General features: G+C 34.1%; 2 protein-coding genes across 3 annotated transcripts in view; one reads left to right on the top strand and one right to left on the bottom strand.

Annotated features, from left to right (window-relative positions):
• Positions 1-603: 603 nt before the first annotated feature.
• On the bottom strand, positions 604-6,112 carry LOC121418186 (60S ribosomal protein L30-like). The gene is made up of 5 exons (XM_041611917.1): positions 6,052-6,112; positions 5,887-5,934; positions 1,890-2,035; positions 1,244-1,374; positions 604-716 (listed from the first exon to the last, which is right to left on the bottom strand). Exons 2-5 carry the CDS (start codon positions 5,905-5,907, stop codon positions 670-672), a joined length of 345 nt encoding a protein of 114 aa, XP_041467851.1. The 5' UTR covers positions 5,908-5,934; positions 6,052-6,112; the 3' UTR covers positions 604-669.
• Positions 6,113-6,131: 19 nt separating this feature from the next.
• Positions 6,132-21,584, top strand: part of LOC121418172 (WD repeat-containing protein 35-like) — a 42,224-nt gene continuing 26,771 nt past the window's right edge. The window contains exons 1-11 of one of the 2 annotated variants that reach the window (XM_041611897.1): positions 6,132-6,255; positions 11,442-11,559; positions 12,156-12,230; positions 14,239-14,331; positions 15,267-15,368; positions 16,407-16,567; positions 17,081-17,246; positions 18,105-18,250; positions 19,611-19,829; positions 20,398-20,493; positions 21,031-21,051. In XM_041611897.1, the coding sequence (XP_041467831.1) occupies positions 6,232-6,255; positions 11,442-11,559; positions 12,156-12,230; positions 14,239-14,331; positions 15,267-15,368; positions 16,407-16,567; positions 17,081-17,246; positions 18,105-18,250; positions 19,611-19,829; positions 20,398-20,493; positions 21,031-21,051 (1,221 nt within the window). In that variant the 5' untranslated portion in view covers positions 6,132-6,231. The remainder of the gene's footprint in view (positions 6,256-11,441; positions 11,560-12,155; positions 12,231-14,238; positions 14,332-15,266; positions 15,369-16,406; positions 16,568-17,080; positions 17,247-18,104; positions 18,251-19,610; positions 19,830-20,397; positions 20,494-21,030; positions 21,052-21,584) is intronic. The other variant, XM_041611906.1, reaches the window with a different exon arrangement.

Here is a 21,584-nt window from a genome sequence, read left to right on the forward strand (position 1 = left end):
TGGAAAGGCTGCTGGCATGTGATGCTGCAAAATAAAAGCTTTCCAAATTCACATCTCTCTCACTCTGTTATGTATTTTGATTGAACCATGAACTTTTTCCTATCTTTCTGCTTTTATAAAAAAAACAAATTTATTATGATCAGTGTGAAGGTACATTGCCTCACTGGAAGAACAATTTCCTTACTCAAACCAACCTCTACAAGCATTGAATAATTTTCTATTCTTCCTCTCTCCTTGCTTGCAACCACCACACCATTTATTCCAGATGCAACTTAGATCATTCAACCTATTCCCACTCTTGACTTCCATCACACCCTTTTCAAAATCTCTTTCATGTGATCTCTAGCGTTTCATAAAACCTTTTGTAATGTTACGCACAACATTACGCACGACTGGAACGTGTTCTCAGGTGCTAGGTCAGTTACGTAGGTTTTGAAAGGGATATATCAAGAAAGGGTCACCGGTCGTGCGCAAAGTCATTTGTAAGTGAAGAACAGCTTTACAAAATGCCCACCTGCCTTTCTATCAGTGGGTGATCTCCCACAAAGATTTTTTTTTTTTGATCTGACAAGAATAACACAACAAATGAGCCGGAGACTTGGCTTTACATTTGCACAAGACAATATGATTTATTTGACCCCAAGAACTGACCCCCTTGCTGCTACGACCTTACGAGGTCTGCTCAGATGGCATGCTGCGGATGATGTCACTGTCACCTGAAGAGGGCAAGAAAACAGAAAGAATCCTCAAAATATTAATTCTTTATAGTTGACAACATGTAGATTTTTAGTTTCTTCCCAGACCTGCTTCAAGATATTCTGTTGAAAACAACCTATATTTCAACTTATAAGCCTAATAGGGCATTGCAAGTTTTATATGCAGAAATTGTTTAAATTCATAACTTCCATTCTTCCCATCAATGCTTTGAAAATGCTAGGTGAAATGACTATACAGCAATTATGCATGTTGTGCATTTATTTTTTTTATTATGATAACTTCCAAGCAACCTGCTATCATAATTCTATAAAACATTATAACATCCAATTTTCTTTTAATTCAATTTTTATGAAAATGTCTATGATAATGAATAAACAGATTTTCAGATCAGAACGTGCAACAGCAGGCATGCATTATTTACATCTTTCAATTTGAATTTCACAAGAGCAAACAAGATTTGTATGGCCCCTGGACATTTGATTAAGGCAGATTCACTTGTACTTCTTTACATACAAGATATACATACCAGGATCTGTGATGCATAGTGTGCATACCCTGAAGTACTTTCCGCAAGCTGTTCCCAGTTCAATGTTGTTTCCACTGTAGTGATGGACACCAGTCTTGGCCAACATGGCGTAGTATTCAACCTCGCTTTTCCTATGGTATTAAGTATTAGGCAATCATTTGAATAATGCATAAATCTTTTCTTTTTTTTAATATGTATACAGAAATACATTACATACTTCTAAAACTTCAACACCAACAATATTTCTGGACCAATTACTGAAATTTTTCATTTTGTATATGGATCAACACTGCTATTCTAAAAAGCAATATTCCGAAACATTTCTGCTAAAGACACACACAAAGAACTATCAAAGTGGTGGCTGACCCAGGATAAACATTTATGGTTATATTTTTCTTTAGGGATTGCAGTGTTTTTTTAAAAACCAATATTAGGCAATGGAGGCGAGACTGCTAGAGGCATGAAAGCACAATAACATTTTTCAACAAAGCTCTTTGAGAAATTTACATAGGAGACAAATGCCTGAATGTTTTTCTTTTTCTTTTTCAAATGGAAGCGCAACTATTAATATATCAATGGTATTATTCAAGAAGGGAAATGATTTAGAGTGATTCCATTCAATAAGATGAAAACTTTATATTTTTACCTGAGTGGAGTTGTGTTGTTGGCAAGGATGACAAGCTTTGCCTTGCCGTTGCGGAGTGACTTCAATGTCTGCTTGTATCCAAGATTGTATTTGCCGCTCTTCATCACCAACTGCAATCGGGTGTTGATGGATTCCATCTGTTTTTTCTGTTAAACAAAACAAAAATAAAAATGAGTCAAACGTGAGCACATGCTTTTCCAAGGTAATAAAGGAGCACCTTGAGTACTTAGCAAGGTGGATATGTGCGCTGTACAAATATTCAGTTATTTATTATTATTATTATTTCATCAGGACAGGGTAACAAATTACAACAAGTGGAACGCCTTTTGCAGTCTCACCTGCATTACGCTGCAATTCGATAACACTAATATGATAAAATATCATTTGACCCAAAATGACCTTTGACCATGAGCAAAACAATCATTCATACTTGAATACCGTTATGTCAATGTTTCAAGAGCTAGATCCATTTAAGGTATGATGCCAATTCAACACATACTCCCAACACGCCAGAGTTCATGGACCTTTAAATGACCTTTGATCTTGGCTATGTTCTTGAAACGTGCACAGGGTATTCAGGGATACATTGCTGCTCTTACATGTATGTCCAAGTTTAATGAACTAGATCCATAAACTTTTTAAGTTATAATGACAATTCCACAACTACTCCTAACATTACCAAAGTTTATTGACCCTAAGTGACCTTTGACCTTAGTCATGTGACCTGAAACTCGCACAGGATGTTCACGGATACTTGATTGCTTTGATGTCCAAGTTTCATCAACTACATGTAGATTCATAAAATTTCAAAGTTATGACAATTCCTCAAAATACTCCAACATGGCCAAAGTTCTTTCACCCTAATGGGGTGTTGCAAGAAACTTGCAATCAATTGCGAGTCTATTTTTTGTCCCTAAATCAATCATGTCTTGCAGTTAATTGAAAATTAGTGATTGATTGCTTATCTGCTCCTTGAAACAAGAAGTTTAATCCGATTTGCTACAGCTAACGTTGATCCATCAGTTGTAAAATTGCTACAGAATATTTGCAAAATATTTCTTGCAACACCCCCTATTATTTCATGTGGTCTCATGCCACATCCCCCCTAGAACATCAATCAATAGAAAAACTGTATACACATGTGAAAAACAATACAAGAAAGTATAGTCTGTTTTAGATGAAAGAATGAAAAATAAACTTTGACAACAAGCAATTAGCCGTCACACAAATAACATTAATTTTACATCTCGCTCTCACTTTTCTCCTTCCACAAAATCATGCAAGCACATATGGCAAGCCGTTTTAACATTTATTCATTGTCAAGAATTTGTTTATTAACCACATAAAATCATTTTTATATCAAGAATTCAATTCTTGATATCAACAATTCATTTCTTGATATCAAGGATTCATTTCTTGATATCAAGGATTCATTTCTTGATATCAAGGATTCAATTCTTGATATCAAGAATTTATTTCTGATTTTGAGCGTCAATGTATTACAAGAAATCATTCTGAATTTTAATCAGAAATTAATTCTTAATATCAAGAAATGAGTTTTTCATATAAAAATAAATGTTTTGTGGTATCAAGAATTCAACTTTTGATATCAAGAATTCATTTCTTGATATCAAGAATTCATTTTTTAATATTTCTTGATACTTTCATTTCTTGATATCCCGAAATTTTTATATCAATATATCAAGAATTTATTTATTGATATCAAGAATTCTAATTTGTGAACCACATGAAACCATTTCTTGGCTAGGTTGTATGAAAGTAGGGCTAGGTGACACGTGCTAATTCATTTCTTGATATAAAGAAATCGATTTTTGATATCACGAAATGAATTCTTGATGTCAATGAATTCTTGATATCAAGAATTAATTTCTTGATATCAATGATTCATTTCTTGATATAAAGGATTAAACTCTTTATATCAGGAATTCATTTCTTGATAGCAAGAATTCATTTCTGATTTCGAGCATCAATGTATTGCAAAAAATCATCCTAATTTTTAATCCAAAAAGAATTCTTGATATCAAGAAATGAGTTTTTAATATAAAACAATAAATGTTTTCTGGTATCAAGAATTTATTTTTTTATATCAAGAAATCGTTTTTTTATATCATAAAATGAATTCTTGATATCAAGAAATTAATTCTTGATATCAAAAATTCATTTTTTGGATTGATTTCTTGATAATTTCATTTCTTGATATCAAGAATTCTTATTTGTGAACCACATGAATTCATTTCTTGATATCAAGAAATCCTTTTTATTAGAATTGATTTCTTGATATCAAGAATTCGAATTTGTGAATAACATGAAACCATTTCTTGATATCAAGAAGTGAAAGAAATGAATTCTTGATATGAAGAAATTAATTCTTGGTATCAACAATCAATCTTGATATAAAAAATTGAATTCTAAATAAAAAAATTATATCAGAAAATGTAAATGAATTTTATAACGGCTTGCCATACACACGTGTCACCTAGCCCTACTTTCATACAACCTAGCCAACACTTATTTCGTTGTGACATGAAATTAGCCTGACAGATCAGAATGACATGAAAAAATGAGAATGAATGCTAAGAATATTTCTTAGCAAGTAACTAGCAGGAAAATTATGTGGAACAATTCATTTTAAAATCAAAATTTCTTGAAAACTATCAGAATATGTTATCATGTAAAAATGAAAGGCTACATTGCACCGCGGACAATTCAGTTCCAAACATAGCATGCATGTTTGGCTCAGCTAGCGCTAGACCAAAAGCTTCAGTCTCACTCACCAAATACAGAGACCGAAGTTCTAGCGCGATCTGCACAGGGCCAGGGGACTCAATGGCCATATGTTTATGTACTTAAGATTGGACAAAACGGGGAAGTGAATTTGCGTGACAGCCGAGGTTAAGTCACTGTTTTTGTTCCTTTCAACTTGATTTTTCTCCGTTTTTTGGCAATTAATACCAAGAGGGAATATTAATTTGCATTTTAGTCGCAATAATTGTCAATTTTTTTATTCATTAAAGACAAAAATTGGAGAGCTCCGACGGGGGATTTTGCATTGCAAGTCCCCTAATGGTGGCTGTACAATAGTGAGCAGTCTGTGCACAAGGAGAAATAAAAAAAAAAATGTTAAAAAACTCCTCGAAACAGACGGCTGCCAGCTGTCTAAGCTAGCGCTAGCTAGCCACACCAGCACAGCTGGCCTGGCATGGCCGGCAGGAACTGTTAATGTGCCAGGGCAGTGTCTATCCGGTCATCAAACGATCGTAGTTTCTTGCCAAAATGATTCTGAAACATCCTATACTTTTGAGGATTGATGATGAATGAAGCAACAATTATTTCCCCATTTTTTTTTTTTTTTGCCTGTAACCAGTGTAATGCTGTATCGCTCGCTTTTGGCGCATGACGCATCGAGAGCTGGTGTAATTGACGTGTCGCATGCGACGCGTGTTTTCTACAGTCACTGGCGAGAACAGTGTATGCCTCTCGATCGGACACGGCGCGGCCGCGCATACGGTACACACATAGATAGGTAGTATTTCAAGCATCGCGATTGGCCAATACGCGTCACATGATAATGATATCCAACTTTTTTGTGCATGCACGGCAATGCAATTAAAATTGCGCGATGAAAATTGACATGGGCATTGCATGCTCAAACAGAAGTCCAACAAAACAGTTCTGTAAGTGTAACTTTTTAAGAATTTGTTTCTGTGTTCCTATTTAAATTATAAAAATATAAAACAAATGATGCACTTGCTCTGTCGCACATAAAAGTAAATGCAAGCTCGGTTTCTTCAGATGGCACACTGGTCACTGGGCACTCGCCGCCAGCGGCTCGTATCTAAAGTAAAGTCAAACTTGACTCAAAGAAACCTCGCGTGCTCTGCATTTCCACACTCGCAGTCTCAGCTGCACTGCACACATACAATACCGTACCGGTCTACCGGTACATCATGCACACAGAGAGCAATCCTCCACTTACCTGCTTCTTTGAGGCCACCATTTTGTCAGATTTTGCAGCTTTCTCGATCTAAAAGAAAAATAATACGATAGAAAATCAGAACAAGACTTAAAACTAGTTATTGCTTTGTGACTAATAACTTTAAAACTAACATAATTGCAATTTTTATTCGGAGTATCTACTCACATCGTGAGAAAAATTACGCCGCAACGTGAAAAGGCTGTTGTCCCATCATGCATTCTGCGAGTTACTTCCGTACAATGTCAAAGTGCATGTGAATCTCGCATATTTTCCAAGTCGTCTCTCTTTTCGCCGGGCTTATTTTCCGAATCGATGGATTCTTAATTAGTACAGAAAACCTTCAGTATGTTCGTGTATCTTAGCAAAAAGGTAAGACTTTACGTTAGACATCAAAATATAGACCAGTCACTCGACCAGTATTTCCACGATCGAGCTCAGCTCTCCATCTCGAAAGTCAAAACGGTACAGAATTAGGGTCAGGAGCTGTCGAGTGTCGTCATGACTCCCCGACGCTTCCGGCCGAGTAACTCCATCGAGTTCCGCTGCTCGTTTATGCGGCCGGGAAGCGGAGCTGCGCCAGCGCCAGGCCAGGGCAGGGCAGGAGTCAAACAAAATTCAAATTCCCTGACCCTGGCCTGGGGCTATTGATTTCTAGGAGCCTCCTGGCTACCTAGGGTCTGTTTCTTGACGAGATGAGCGGGCATTATCGTGATATAGGGAACCACCGTTCACTTCATACAGCAGCGCTTTAATTTATTCAGTCACACGCCACTCATTCAATGAACAAGGTTATAAACTTATAATATAACCTTGTTCTCAGTTATAACATGTCGATGTGTGGCAAAATAAGGGTGGCAATGTTTGGCTTATTTTCTCTCTTTCTTTAGGACAAATGCTTGATTTTTTTTACACTGACAGTTTCCATTACACCTTTTCATCATACAACTTGGCTCTTAACTTTAAGTAAATTTGATTCTTTATTTCATTTTTTTCTTAATTAAAAATAGAGATCAAAAAATGAAAATTTTCTTGCCATATTACTTTCCACCAATAGAGGGCGTACACAAAAATATGCCCCAAATTCAAGTTTTTGAGCGCTCTGTGAATACAATAATTTTTCCCCAAAAAATAAATTGCAACTGTATGGAAATCAGTAATTTTCGTCACAAAAGTGATATTTTAATGATTTTTTAAAGTATGTGCTCAATACAGCAGGCCATTGGCATGCCATAGTCCTACCTGTAGTTTCTCCACAGGCAGAATGGTAGCAGTGAACAAGTGTCACACGCACGGTTCCCTATTTCCACCTCCATTCACTGTGTACACAGTGCGCGTACACAAATCTACGAGTGGTTCCCAAAACCACGATTTGGCCGATGAGCGATACCTATACCTAGGACCATTCTTCCAAGATTTTGGGATTTTTTCACGAAATTGAAGGCAGGATTTGTCCACTCATTCAATGTGTTTTATGTTTTATAAAGGATGTACCGTATGGGCACTAGTTAGTATTCAACCTGGCGTAATTTAAAGATTTTGACATATTCCCGAAAATGTTTAGAAATAGGGAATTTATCTTAATTTCATACCTTTGTTATTTCCAGGGTAATCAGTTGTCGGTATTTTCTTTATCAATCTGTTGACTGTATGCGCAGAGGATCGAATTAAGCGGCGATGGCCTTTTGCACTGAATGGCACTAGTATTCAACCTAGTGAGGATAGATAGCAAATCTGAAAAGGGTTTAGATTGCTAAATTAGATCTAGATCTATGTAAGTCTTTGGCTTTGATTAATTCCCTGTTTGGTCTCATCTCAAATGGTCTAGTCAATAGTCGGATGGGACAAGGGCAGATTGAGAGATGGGGCCATCTTTCATCGCTAGGTTGAATACTAGTGCCAAAAACCATCGCCGTATAATTCGAACGCCTGCGCACACAGTCGACTTGTTGAAGAAAAAAATAATGAAATAGAATTACCAGCATTTGCTCTTGGAAAGAAGACGGGTCTGAAATTCAGGTAAATTCTATATTTTTATAGATTTGAGGAAACTCTCCAAACGGGTTGAATACTAGTGCCCTTATGGGTACCGGTACCGTACTTTTTGCCCCAGGAGTGAACACATGTTTAGAGTATGATTTGCGCTAGTTGGGCTGTACATGTAATAGGTATATGACAAAAAATGAAAATCATCAAATATGAATAAATTTGGTATCACTAACATTTGACTTTTCAAATGATACCAAGGCAAGAACTCTAATTTTCATCAAGAAATTATTAAGTTATTCCAGTTTAAGTCATGCATTTTCAAATATGTGGTAATTGTCTTATTGTAAAGACAATGGAGTACGGAACCGATTTTTGTGACCATTTTGTGACCATTTTGAACCCAAGCTTTCGACAGGCTCTAACTTCTTTGTTTTTGAGCCATATGATTATGAAGTAATTTAGGTATCAATGGAAAGGTGAAAGAAAGCTCAATTGATTTGTAATCATTTCATCTTGTAATTTTTTTATTAATTATTATTAATGTTTAGAAATAATTTCTTCTAATTAATACTAATAAATTACTTAAATTAATATACAAAATCACAATTACTCACCACTTATTGCCAAATGAAGGTGATCATGATAGATAATTTATATAATTTAGTTGGCATCAAAACAGCATCATGTATTGTAGATAAATTCCTAAATGAATTTGTTTAAAATGTATTTCTTTGTTTTTCTGATATAAATTACAAGCTCTTTTTCAACTTAAAGGGGAATGAAACCTTTGGAACAAGTAGGCTTGTGTCGAAACAGAAAAATCAAAGAATAAGAACAAAGAAAATTTGAGAAAAATCAGACAAATAATGAGAAAGTTATGAACATTTGGATATTGCAATCACTAATGCTATGGAGATCCTCCATTGGCAATGCGACAAGGATTCGTGATGTCACATGTGAAAAACTTTCCCTTTGATGGACTATAAAATACCCTCAAAATGTCTCTTTCTGCTTTTTCTTATTGTGATACAAACTCTTTATCCATGGTGTATTCTTTAAAAATCTGCATTACATGCCCTCCTCTAGAAATGATCTACTGATAGATGTGATAAAAGAGGCAATTTAAGTGAAATATATACTGATGTATTTGGGGAGAGTTGTTCACAAGTGACATCACACATCTTTGTCGCATTGCCAATTTAAGGATCTCCATAGCATTGCAATATTCAAATGCTCATAACTTTCTCATTATTTGTCCAAACTTTTTTTTTCTCAAACTTTTGTTGATCTGTTTCTTTGATTTTTCTGTTTTCACACAAGCTATCTTGTTCCAAAGGTTTCATTCTCCTTTAAGTATTGTAACCTCACTAAATAAAGAAGGAGAGAAAGGGGAGACCTCATTCAAACATACCGAATCATTACACAAATGGACAAATCAAACCCGGACAATTATTTCCAGAGAGTAGAGTGTGCCAGAACAAGAGGACACTCTCTTAAATTTACCAAGCAACGATCTAGACTGGATATTAGGAAACACTTGTCAATCAATAGAATAAACTCCCACAGTCCACAATTTAGGCACCAACACTCCTGCAATTTAAGACACAATTATCAAAATTGGGTTTTTAAATGGGCTCTAAGAGCCTCCTTAACCCTGCCACACTCATCTGTACACCCTCGTCGTGAAGACAGTGAGATGTGGCCCCCAAGGTAACTTCAAGGTAACTAATTTTGTATACATGTATGTATGGGGTTGCTTTTTTACGCATAAAAATTATTCCTTTTGTATGACCAAATAAAAATACAAGTGTGCTTTTTTTCTAATGTATTTGATTGTTTCACCAATTTCTTATGTATTCTATCGTTTCAACAATTTGTTATACTATGTAGCTTTTGATTTTAGAGACAATGGACATTTGATTTACATTTTTTAGGAGGGATGAGCAGCTGAGTGAAAAATATGTATGTAGCAAGAACTAGCATTGTATGCAATTTATTTCAAGTATCAAGAAGGATAAAAATTAAGCTCCAAACAAACACTAAAAACAAGAGAAACAAAAGTGACACAAACAAAAAGTTGTTCCAATCTCATCCCCATTTTCAAGTTTAAATCACAACCCCCACCTGCACCCCTAATGAAAAAAAAAGAAAAGTAAATAAAAAAAAAAATAGTAGAATTAATGAAAAAAACCCATAAATTCAGGACTTAGACCCAGATCTGGAAATGAAATATTCTTTCCTCTGAGTTTTCATGTATTTTTTTACAAGAGTGAAAAAAATTACAACAAAAAATAAACAACATATAGTTCATGCATTTTAATTTTAAAAAATCAGCATTTAAGATATTCTTCTTTCAAAAGCAAATCCAGTCTCCAAATAATGAAAAATGACTCAAAAAAATTGAAAAAATAAACAATACAAAAACTTAAGAAAGAAAAACTAAAAATATATTTAAAAAAAGAAGTAAAAAAAAATAGATAAACATAGTTTTTGCATTTTAATTAAAAAGTCAACATTTATGATATTCCCCTTTCAAAAGCAAATCCAGTCTCAAAATAATGAAACATGATTGAAAAGTTTACGAATATATTTTTTTTCTCCAAAAAAAAGAAACACTATAGATTTTGCATTTTAATTTAAAAGTGTCCAATCTGTTTACTGTAATATACTTTGGTGGAACGTTAAAGGAAACCAAAACCCAAGAAGAGAAGCAATCATATTGGAAAGAGTAAAATGAGAGGAACAATTTAAAAAAAGTTTCATCAAAATCGGTTATGAAATAAGCAAGTTATGGACGATTAAAAAGTTTTGTTGTACTTACTATGTGGATCCTCAAATTGGCAAACGTGCTTCAAAATGGCTGATTTTGTGGACAACTCTCCATTTGTTTTGTACACATATTTTCAGATTTTCCCCTTTATTTTACATATTTCACATCTCCTCCTGACCTTGACATATATGGTGTGGATTATATTTTCCCATGACATATGTTGTGCTCAGAAGGAGGCAAGATGCAATTTGAAAGATGAGGAAAATCTGAAAATTTGTGTACAAAACAAATGGAGAGTTGTCCACAAAATCAGCCATTTTGAAGCATGTTTGCCAATTTGAGGATGTCCTTAGAAAGTACAACAAGAGTTTTCAAATTCCGATAACTTGCTTATTTCTGAACCGATTTTGATGAACGTTTTTTAAATTGTTCCTCTCATTTTACTCTTTCCAATATGATTACTTCTCTTCTTGGGTTTAGGTTTCCTTTAATTGACAAACGAAACGGTAGCACTTGCGGGCCTTTGTTCACGGTACATAGAATTTTCTCTATTTTTGTTTAGTTTGTCATCGCTTTGAGTAATTTTTCCCCTCCTAACAAGATACTTTTATGTTTGTGGAGGAGTTGTAGACCAAAGCAGGGGCCACAAAACTGGGGGGGGGGGTGGCTTCAGCCCCCATTTTGCAGCCCCATACTGCTGCATTTAGTCATTGGCTTCATAAGGCTATGATACTTTCTGTTGAGATTTCATAATCATGGAGGGCACTAACACAAATGCTGTTGAATTTTTCCTTTACAGATTGCAATTCCTAATAATATCAAGCTTCGATGTGTTTCATGGAACCAGGAGCATGGTTATATAGCATGCGGTGGGGAGAATGGATTACTCAAAGTTCTTAAACTGGATTCCGGAGCTGGTATGTTTAATTTACCATAATACGAAACAAGGATTAGCGGTGATGCAGGGTTAGACCCTAATTGACATTTCAATCAACTTTGAATGTCGATTTAAGGTTGTTGTTTTTTTTACAATAAAAAAGAGATTTCATTCTTAATCTTGTTTTGTAACATATTATTCACAATGTTTGTCAAATCCATGAATCAGTCATTCATATGTACTGATTTAGAATCATATTGAGGGATTTTTAACTTGAGGATGTAACATATGGAGTATGAAATAATGATAACCAACACATTGAATGGTGTATTCTTTTTTTATTCATTGTCTTTTAATGGGGGTGTGCTTTGCAACATAGTACAGTAATATGTGGTTCAGTTTAAAAAGGATTTTAAAGATGAATTCTATAGGCAAAGAGTGCTCTGTATGTCACTGTATACTAATTCAAATTAATATGATATGTTTGAGCTGTGAATTATTGAATGTTACATTTACCGCTGCAAGATGTCTACTAAAGTGATAATCTAATAAACTTGTGGAATCCATAAAGTGCTACTATTATCATCATTACATGAACGATGATGTTTTCATTTTATGTTTTTGTTGCAATTTTAGGAAAAGATGCAAAGCAGAGAGGTCTTGCTGCACCAAGTAACCTTTCTATGAATCAAACACTAGAAGGACATTCTGGTAAGCATTGCTTTCCCCCTGGTCCATGTTTTACAGAACTGTTTGTAAGTTAGTAACAACTTTATTATAAACAACTTTGCGTACAATCGTTTTTGTTTTATGAAACTCTTTTACCAATATCAGTTGAAGATGAAATCTGATCTTTGTGAATTCAATTCTTGTCTCACCTGCACAGCAGAGCAAGACTATAAGCACCGCTTTTTCGTTGTTAAGATTGAAATCTTAACCAAGTTAAAGTTTTTGAAATGTTATCATAACTTAGAGAACCTAGTTCTTGAAACTTAGACATATTGGTAGTTAAGTATTACTTAACATCCTGTCTTGTGTTTCAAGTCACATGATCAAGGTCAAAGGTCATTTAGGGTCATTGAGCTTAGACCATATTGGGGGAATCAATATTGAAATCTTAACCAAGGTCAAGTTTTTGATTTGTCATCATAACTTAGAAAGTATATGGACCTAGTTCATTAAACTTAAGGGTAATAGTGTATCACTGGAGAGTCTTTGTGAGGTACAGGTCACATGACTAAGGTCAAAGGTCACTTACATTTTAGGGTCAACAAACTTTGACCTTGATGGGTTTTTTGTGGAATTGTCATCATAACTTTAAAATTTTATAAGTCTAGTTCATTAAACATAGATATACATGTAAGAGCAATTGAGTATCCCTGAACATCCTGTGTGTGTTTCTGGTCACATGACCAAGGTCAAAGGTCATTTAGTATCAATTAACTTTGATAATGTTGGGGATATTTGTGGAATTTTAATCATAACTTAAAACTTTATGTATCTAGTTCATGAGCCTTGTACGTAAGAGTAACCATGTACCGGTACTGTATCCCTGAATATCTTGTGTGCATTTCAGGTCACATGACCAAGATCATAGGTCATTTAAGGTCAATGAACTTTGCTGTGTTGGTGGTATTTGTTGAATTGGCATCATAACTTAGAAAGTTTATGGATGTACACATGTAGACATAAGGGTAATCAAGTATCTTTTGCACATGTCTTAGTTCACATGAATGTTGTCAAAGGTCATGTTGGGTCAATGGACATGGTATTTTATCATCATGTGAGTGTTTTCTTTTGTGAATAAGTATTCAATAGCTGTTTTCAAATTCAGCACTGTTGATATATTGAATCACATAATGCAGGTGAGACTGCCAGAGACATTCCACTTGTTTTATTATTTTGCCCAAATTTGAATTCATTTGATTTGATTCTACAATGTAAATATCTACAGAAATTTCCACTATCATGATGCTCTGAGGAAAGCAGAATAACTTACAGAAGATACCATAAACACAGTTGTTATCATTCCTCAATATAGGGCAAAAATAATTATGTGGATACGTCATGCTCCCAAGGGAATCTCGTAATCAATACTGTGTCTTGCTATATGAAATAAACGATAATTGATTATAGCCATAAGCACACATACACATGCATTTGTCTGTCAAAGCTACATGTACTGTTTAATATTTCTTTAAAGTCAAATGCAATATTTTATATCATCATCTATATAGATTGTTCAAGTGATGCTGTAAAAATGCATATTTTGGTCTGCATCAGTTGCCTGTGCAGTATCAGAGCGTATCCCTAACAGGGACCGAAATCTGACTAATATCCCATAGACTCCTGTACAAAATTTGCTATTGAATATGAGAGCTTATATTAAAAGTCGCATGTCAATGAACAAAATTTATCCTATGAAGTAATAATGGCATAATGTGATACTAAGTGATGTATGACTTGTTTAATCAAATTGCTCCCTTCTATTTTTCTTTTGGGGGGGGGATGGGATAGATGATAAAATAATACTGGATGGCTTTATATCATGAAATACCAGAAACATCCCACATGTTATTACAATAATCTACTTATTTGCGATTTGTGGAATATTTTCAACAACTCGTGGAATATTTCTGGTATTCCATTCTGAGACATTGGATGTATTATAAATGTGGCACTAAATGTTGATTTATTTCTTTTTTTTTCTGCTTTGTAGGTGCTGTGCAAGTTGTTACATGGAACTCTCAGTATCAGAAACTGACTTCAAGTGACGAGTATGGCCTCATCATTGTATGGATGTTCTATAAGGGTAAAGTATTCTCATCATTGTATAGTACTGATAAAAATGTGATATTGAAATTACTTTCTAATGTGCTTAAAAAGACAATGTATCCACTTAATAGAGAACAAACATTTTCACTTCTTCACATTTATGTTTGATTGTTTATTTCTTAGAAATGATTCTCCTTTTGCAAATTTTAAACAATTGAATATGTATGAATATATAATTAATAAAAAAAACAACTTGTTATTCCAAATCAACCTTATGCTTCTGGGTGAATGTCAGTAGATATACATAACTGTATTATCTTGATTTAAAATAATTTTTGTGAGGAGTAAGTATATTATCGAATTGAACTACTTTTGAATTTAGTTTATTTTAGTTCTTTCTTAGTTCTTAAGTACTTTTAAGAATTAAAGTTAAACTTTACCTTTATTTATATATTTGTGGTGGTAAATTTGTATATTTTTACTTGTACTTTTGTTTTTTGGGGTCATGAATTTGACATTAATTATATTATGGAAAGGAAAGATAAGGTTTTAGAGATGTCAAACATTTTGAAATTATGGAATAATAATAATAATAGCCAGTTTTTGTAAAGCGCTTTTCCCAAAATGGCTCAAAGTGCTTTACAGCATATTATTACCCCATTCGTTGGATTCATTTCAATCCCGCACGAAAAGTGCACAATTTCCACTCCCTGGGGAACATTCCTTGCATTCATCGCAGCCTCATTATGGCCCTGGCAAATTCAAACATACAATATCTTTCACATCCTACTGGGTACCTATTTAGCACCTGGGTTGAGAGTGGCAAAGTGTGGATTAACGCCTTGCCAAAGGACGCTAGACCGAGGTGGGATTCGAACACACGACCCTCTGTTTTCAAGGCGAGAGTCAGAGCCACTACACCATGGCTTTTCCATGTAGTTTGACCGTCTGATTGTTTGATTTTTTTTTCAGGTTGTTGGTTTGAGGAGATGATCAACAATAGAAACAAGTCTGTCGTTAGGAGCATGGCATGGACGTCAGATGGCCAGCGAATCTGTATCGTCTATGAAGACGGTATGCTATCATGGTTTATTGTCTCCATTCAAATAATAGTGATAATGTTTTTTGGATTTGATTTATTTATTTTCACATTCCAATAACAAAAATGTATACAAGTGTAATCATTTTTTCCTAGCATAACATAACAATAAGCAATTGACGTAATGAATAACATATGCATATAGGGACTATACATTCTAATAATCTAATTGAAATATATTTATACCTGATGAATTTCTATATTTTTTTATTATTTGAACAAATAGCAGAATTTTTTTATATGAATACATATATCGACATAATACATTTTGAAATGTGGGAGATCTACATCTTAAGCTTAGAGCTTGAAATTGATAAAGGGCTCGAAAGGAAAGGGGAAAGAAAATCAGACAAACAGTGCAATAGTGCAATGATAACATCAATTATGATGCACAATTATGAATTAACCATTCCAAAGAATGCTTGAGATACTGTGTATTTTTATAAAGAAAATTTATATGGCTAATGTTAAGTACAAGGTTGTTTGCCAACCACCCTCTTAAATTTTATTTTTTTGTTTAAAACTGAAGATGAAATACAGCAATTGTTCAATCACATGATAAATTCTAACAATATCCAATAAAATGACAAAGTGTTTGTATTTGTAGATAATTTCATGAAAAGTAGGTAATTGCTCAGTAATCAGTGCAGCTCAGTGTGAATGCATTTCTTGCTGAAGGAAATTAACATATGGGGTCTGTAACACAAAGCTTAGCAATCATCATAGAACATTGTCTACGATTGATTGCATTGACTACAATGTACAATCATCATGAAAATCAAGGGTATGATCAATCGCTAACCTTTTTGTTACAAGACTCTTGAGAAGGGTTCATGCAATGGAACAATGGTAAGTTTACTCTATCATGATGGCAATGAAAAAAAAGTTGAGTTTAAGTTGGTTGGAGGAAATAATAATTCATTCATTAAAGGAGAAAAACTAGTTAATGCATTTTGCACCTTTGATGTTGAATGTAGGTTTTTAATTTGGAATCTCCTCTCCTTGTCTTGAAGGTGCTGTGATCGTGGGGTCGGTGGATGGTAACCGGATCTGGGGTAAAGAACTCAAAGGAATGCAGCTATGTCAGGTGGAGTGGTCACCCGACTCCAAAACCATTCTCTTCGGAATGACAAATGGTGAACTACACATCTACGACAACCAAGGCAACTTTTGTGTGAGTATTTATGCTGAATTGCATCACGAAGGCAAGACTGCAAAAAGGTGTTCACTTGTTTTCTATTTTTCTACAGATGGTAAAGATTGCTCATTCAGTTGGTGAAAAAAGCCGGTTACTAGCTATGAAAAAAAAATCATGTGTGCAACATCTTGTTTTTATGGGATCGATTATTTCTGCTTAAAGGTATAAGATTTTTTTTAAAATGCTCTGGTAATGTCTGCATCAGTTCCATGAAATGGGAATGGAATCGGGGGTTTCGTGTGATAAACACAAATGTCTTGATTTGTTAACATTTTGTTCCTGCCATCAATGCAGTTAATTTGTACACTACAGTAGCTTGTGAAGGTTTGTCACACCATGCACTTAATTGCACAATACAGTGTAATTGTAAGTCTATAGCAAGTCATGAACTTAAGTGATAATCAGTTATATACATTGATTTTATTAAAAAATGCTCTATGATTTTGATTTATGTATCTTGTAAAATAGCCTTTTTTTATTCTTTTGTAGTCTAAATTGACAGCGTACTGTCTGACAAATGCTACTGGTGCCGTTCACATTGCTGGTGTTGATTGGTACGATGGGAAGTATGGTCTAGTGGAGCCAGGCTGTCCAACCTTGGCAATCTGTTATGATAACGGCAGAGCACAGATCATGCGGGATGAGACCGATGATAGTAAGTCAAATCTTTGCTTGTTATCTCTTGGCATTGGGCCTATTGATTTACAGGCCAAGTCCACCCCAACAACATTTCTTATTTGAACAGATAACAGAAAAAATTAAACAAGTATAACACTGAAAATTTCATCCAATATCAGAAAGTCATGGCATTTTCAATTTCACTTTCACAAAACAGGTATATGAACATACTGGGTTTTGTTTAGTAAAGACATTTTATAGTAACAAATGCACAATTCCTATAACAAATTTACCATCAGCCAGTCAGATAGAAGAATTTTGTATCTTCTAATTGTAATTGCAAACTTGTTATTGTAACATGTTATATGAAACAGGCCCCAGGTTAGTGAGTAAGGAAGCCGATGATATCACACACTCATATTTCATTATTTGAAGTATCATAGGTACTCAGTAGCCCTTAAAAAAATCTGAATGTGAAACACCCCAGGTAGTACTTAAATGGTCATTCTCATGATAGCCAATACATAAGACCGGTGTGTTGGCTCAACGGGAGGTCAGGGGTTCAAACCCCCGCCACGTCAGACCAAAAGACATTAAAGGATAAGAGTTGCTGCTACCCTGTTTGGCGTTCAAAGATTAAAGGGATAGAGCCTCGTCGATCTGGTGCTGCACAGCGGCTGCCGGGCCCACGATCTATTGGGCAAAGCAAATTTTCAGAGTATTTTATTTCATGTCTATTTCGAACAATAAAATATGGATTTTCATCTTCATCTTTTTCATATCCTCTGAATTTGTATTGCCACTGCAGTAATCACATAGCAATTTTGTGTGTAATAGCATTGGAGACGTATCAATAATGTACAAATCTGTCTGTATGTTATGACCTTGTTTACAGACCCTGTTCTGATAGATACTGGCATGTCGGTCGTCAAAGTGATGTGGAACTACAATGGGTCAGCTTTAGCCGTGGCCGGCACACAGAAGTCCCTGCAGCAAGATAAGGATGTCAATGTCGTTCAGTTCTATACCCCTTTCGGAGAGGTGAATTTTAGTTTTAATTTTGGCATTAAAGTTGTTTTTATGATGACTAATTTAGAATCCTATCCATGAGGACTTCATCGTGTGTTCTAAATTCTGATAAAAGCATAGTGTAATAGAAGAATACTTTTCTGTGTTTCATTTAAAAATAATGGTGGTGTAATTTTTTATTCATTTAGTTATTTTGTTAATTTATTAAATTATTTACTTTATGAAATTTCTCTTTGTGTTTATTTATTCATATATTTACTTTTTGTTTCTATATTTTGTTCATCTCTTTATTAATTTATTTACACATATATACTAATCATGTGATTGACTGTCTGAGTCTTGTAATGAATCCTTGAATTAATCAGTATTAGCATATTTCATGGCAAATCTATGTAATTTAGCATCTAATACTAAATAGAGGTCTTACCATAAATATTTAGTTATATGGTACAATACTTCATTAAATGAAGGAAAATATTCTTTTCGGTTAAAGTATAATTACAGTTTAAGGGATTCCGAATTATACAAAGCTAGAAAAATAGTGATAAATACGACCATCGATACAAAAACTAAAGAATTTCAGTTCAAAGTCCTGAACAACATTTTTTTTAAGTATAAGCTGTATTAAATGAAAATAAAAGATTCACCAGAGTGCTCTTTAGATCTAAGGACTATGAAACCTTAGAACATACACTATGGCATTGTAATTTTGTACAAATATTTTGGAACAAATTTAAAGCTATTAATGTTAGATTTTTATACACGAGACGAACAGACCATAATTGTTGGATATTTAGGAAAACAAGATGATACATTAAAAAATCATATCTTACGAAGAGGTGTATTTACACAAGATTAAATGGTAATAGTAAGCCAAGCATTGACTATTTTAAAAGAATGTTGTTTCCTTGTACACAGAAGAAATGCACATCGCTAAAAGGAAGGGAAAGTTGTATCTCCACCACAGAAAATTGAAATGTATTATGCCACTATTTACTTCTATTCACTGCTAAATAGATTGTGATTTTTTGGGTCTATAATCTTTTTTTCCTGTTACTTACCTTTTCTATCACAAAAGCAATAATTGTATGAAACATACCTGTACTTACTTTGTTTTATGCATTACTGTGTATAAACACAAAAAAGTATGAATGTATCCTTATTGATCTATATTTATATGTTTATTTTAAGTATCAGTAAAACACAATTTATATATAAAAAAGGAAAATATTGATGTGTAACATCACAGATACAATCAGTTCAATTTTAGCACTATAATGGTAAGTCTAAAGTAACCTGTGTACAAAAAATTGTAAGCAATTGTGAATATGAAGCATCTGTCTTTATCTTACATCCTACCCTTGTACTGTAGCATTTACGAACCTTGAAAGTGCCCGGTCAGGGGTTGTCTGCAATATCGTGGGAAGGCGGAGGATTACGTATAGCCCTGGCCGTTGACAGCTACATCTACTTTGCCAACATCCGTCCCGACTACAAGTGGGGCTACTGCGCCAGTACCGTGGTCTATTCTTTTACCAAGCCTGATCGAGTGGAGAACTGCGTGGTCTTCTGGGATACTCTCAACTCTGAAGTGAGCATATTTGTATAAAAGGGGAACTTGATGAGGGTCGTTAGAAATGTGATATTATTGTAGAAATGATGCGACATTGGATGATGCTGTTTTTAAGTTATGCACAATTGGTGACTTATTCATTGGTGATAATGAAATTCCCCTTAGCTCAAGTTGATTTTCTTTTTCTTCCCTTTTTCTTGTTTTTATTCAATATTAACAAGTATCTGAACGATGCCAAGTTTATGATTTGTCAAAATTAGATAGGGGTTATAGGAAATTCACTACCACTGTATTGAAATCGGGAAGAATGGAAGGTGTGTCTGATTTAGCACAAGAACATTTGAAGATCTGTCTTGTCATGTTCAGTTGTATTTAGCCAGAAATTTCTTTTGCAAGGGTTTTTAAAAGAATTGAATGTAAGGTCATAAAAATTCTTTTTGAGAAATCGATATGAGATTGATTTTCAGAAGTCAAATTCTGAAGAGTTCATTATCATAAAAAAATCAATTTTAAGCTTGAAACAATAATAATAATATCAATGTTTATCATCAATCTAGTATCCTGTATTCTGTTTTGCTTTGTCCAGAGATATGTGAAGTATGTGAGGAATCTGTTATCAGTGACGGCGTATGGAGACCACTGTGTGCTGGCTACAAGGGCAGACGAAACAATGGGGCAAGTGGTGAGTTAATTTCATTAGAACATTATTTTACTCTGCATGGCATGGTTATTTTAGCTGCATGTATAACTTCGCTATTAATAGTATTGTAGATGTGATTGCTGCAGTGAAAGATTGAATCGAGGGGAACATTGGTTTCAATTTGATTTTGATGGAAATTGTGAAAAAATATCCACTCAGCTTTTTTCTGTTCCTAGAAATCATGTATAGTTTTCAAGTAAGTTTCGAGTGTCAGTATGTTTTGTTCTTTGCATTGCATCTGAATTATTGAGACATGCAAAGCTGTATGTTAAATGATATAAAAAAAGAAGTTTTGTCATTTAGTTTTCATTCTCTCTATTTTCATGCTTAAAGATATATCCCATTGAAATTTAGACTTAAGGCTTTGAATACCCTGTAGGCGAGGGTTTGGATTGTACAAAATTAAAATCAATGGTTCTATAATATGAAAAATATGTGTTCATATTTATGATAAGTAAAAGCCTGTCATTGTAAGTCACCAAATGTCTTTTCATGAATCACTCGTTCCCATGGCGACAGGATCCTTCTGACCCAATTCAGGTAACTAAGTGTGGTGTGTTCTATGGTCTATTTGTGTGTGTGTGTTTGCAGTGATTTTCCTTAAATTTAAGTGAAATTATATGTCAAAAGAGATTGAAGTTGAAATTGTTTGTGTTAAAAGATTTCAAACCAGCATAAACCCCTTTTCCAGTACACGTTTTATTTCAATTTTATGTCAATTTTCTATCAAGTTTGTTAAACCTGAACTACCCTTCAATTCTTGTTTAACAAACATGTCCAGAGGCACTCTAACACAGTTAGAAAAAAACAGATTACTACTTCGTTCAGAGTTTCACAGAAAAAAGGGGAATATAATTACTATTAAAGAGTAAAGTGTATAGATCTATTTATTTTTTTTTAAATTATATCTGAAAATGCATATTACCTTAACCAAGCATGGTGTCTATCTACATGTATATGAATGTAAAAGAATCATCTGTTTCTGAGATATTTTTGTTAAAATGTGAATTGCAAATAAAACTCATTAAAAAAAAACATGTCCAGGGGCCCTTTTTAATTACAGCAACATGTAT

Source organism: Lytechinus variegatus, chromosome 1 (genome assembly GCF_018143015.1).
Source record: "Lytechinus variegatus isolate NC3 chromosome 1, Lvar_3.0, whole genome shotgun sequence".
In the NCBI taxonomy this organism is placed as follows: Eukaryota; Metazoa; Echinodermata; class Echinoidea; order Temnopleuroida; family Toxopneustidae; genus Lytechinus; species Lytechinus variegatus.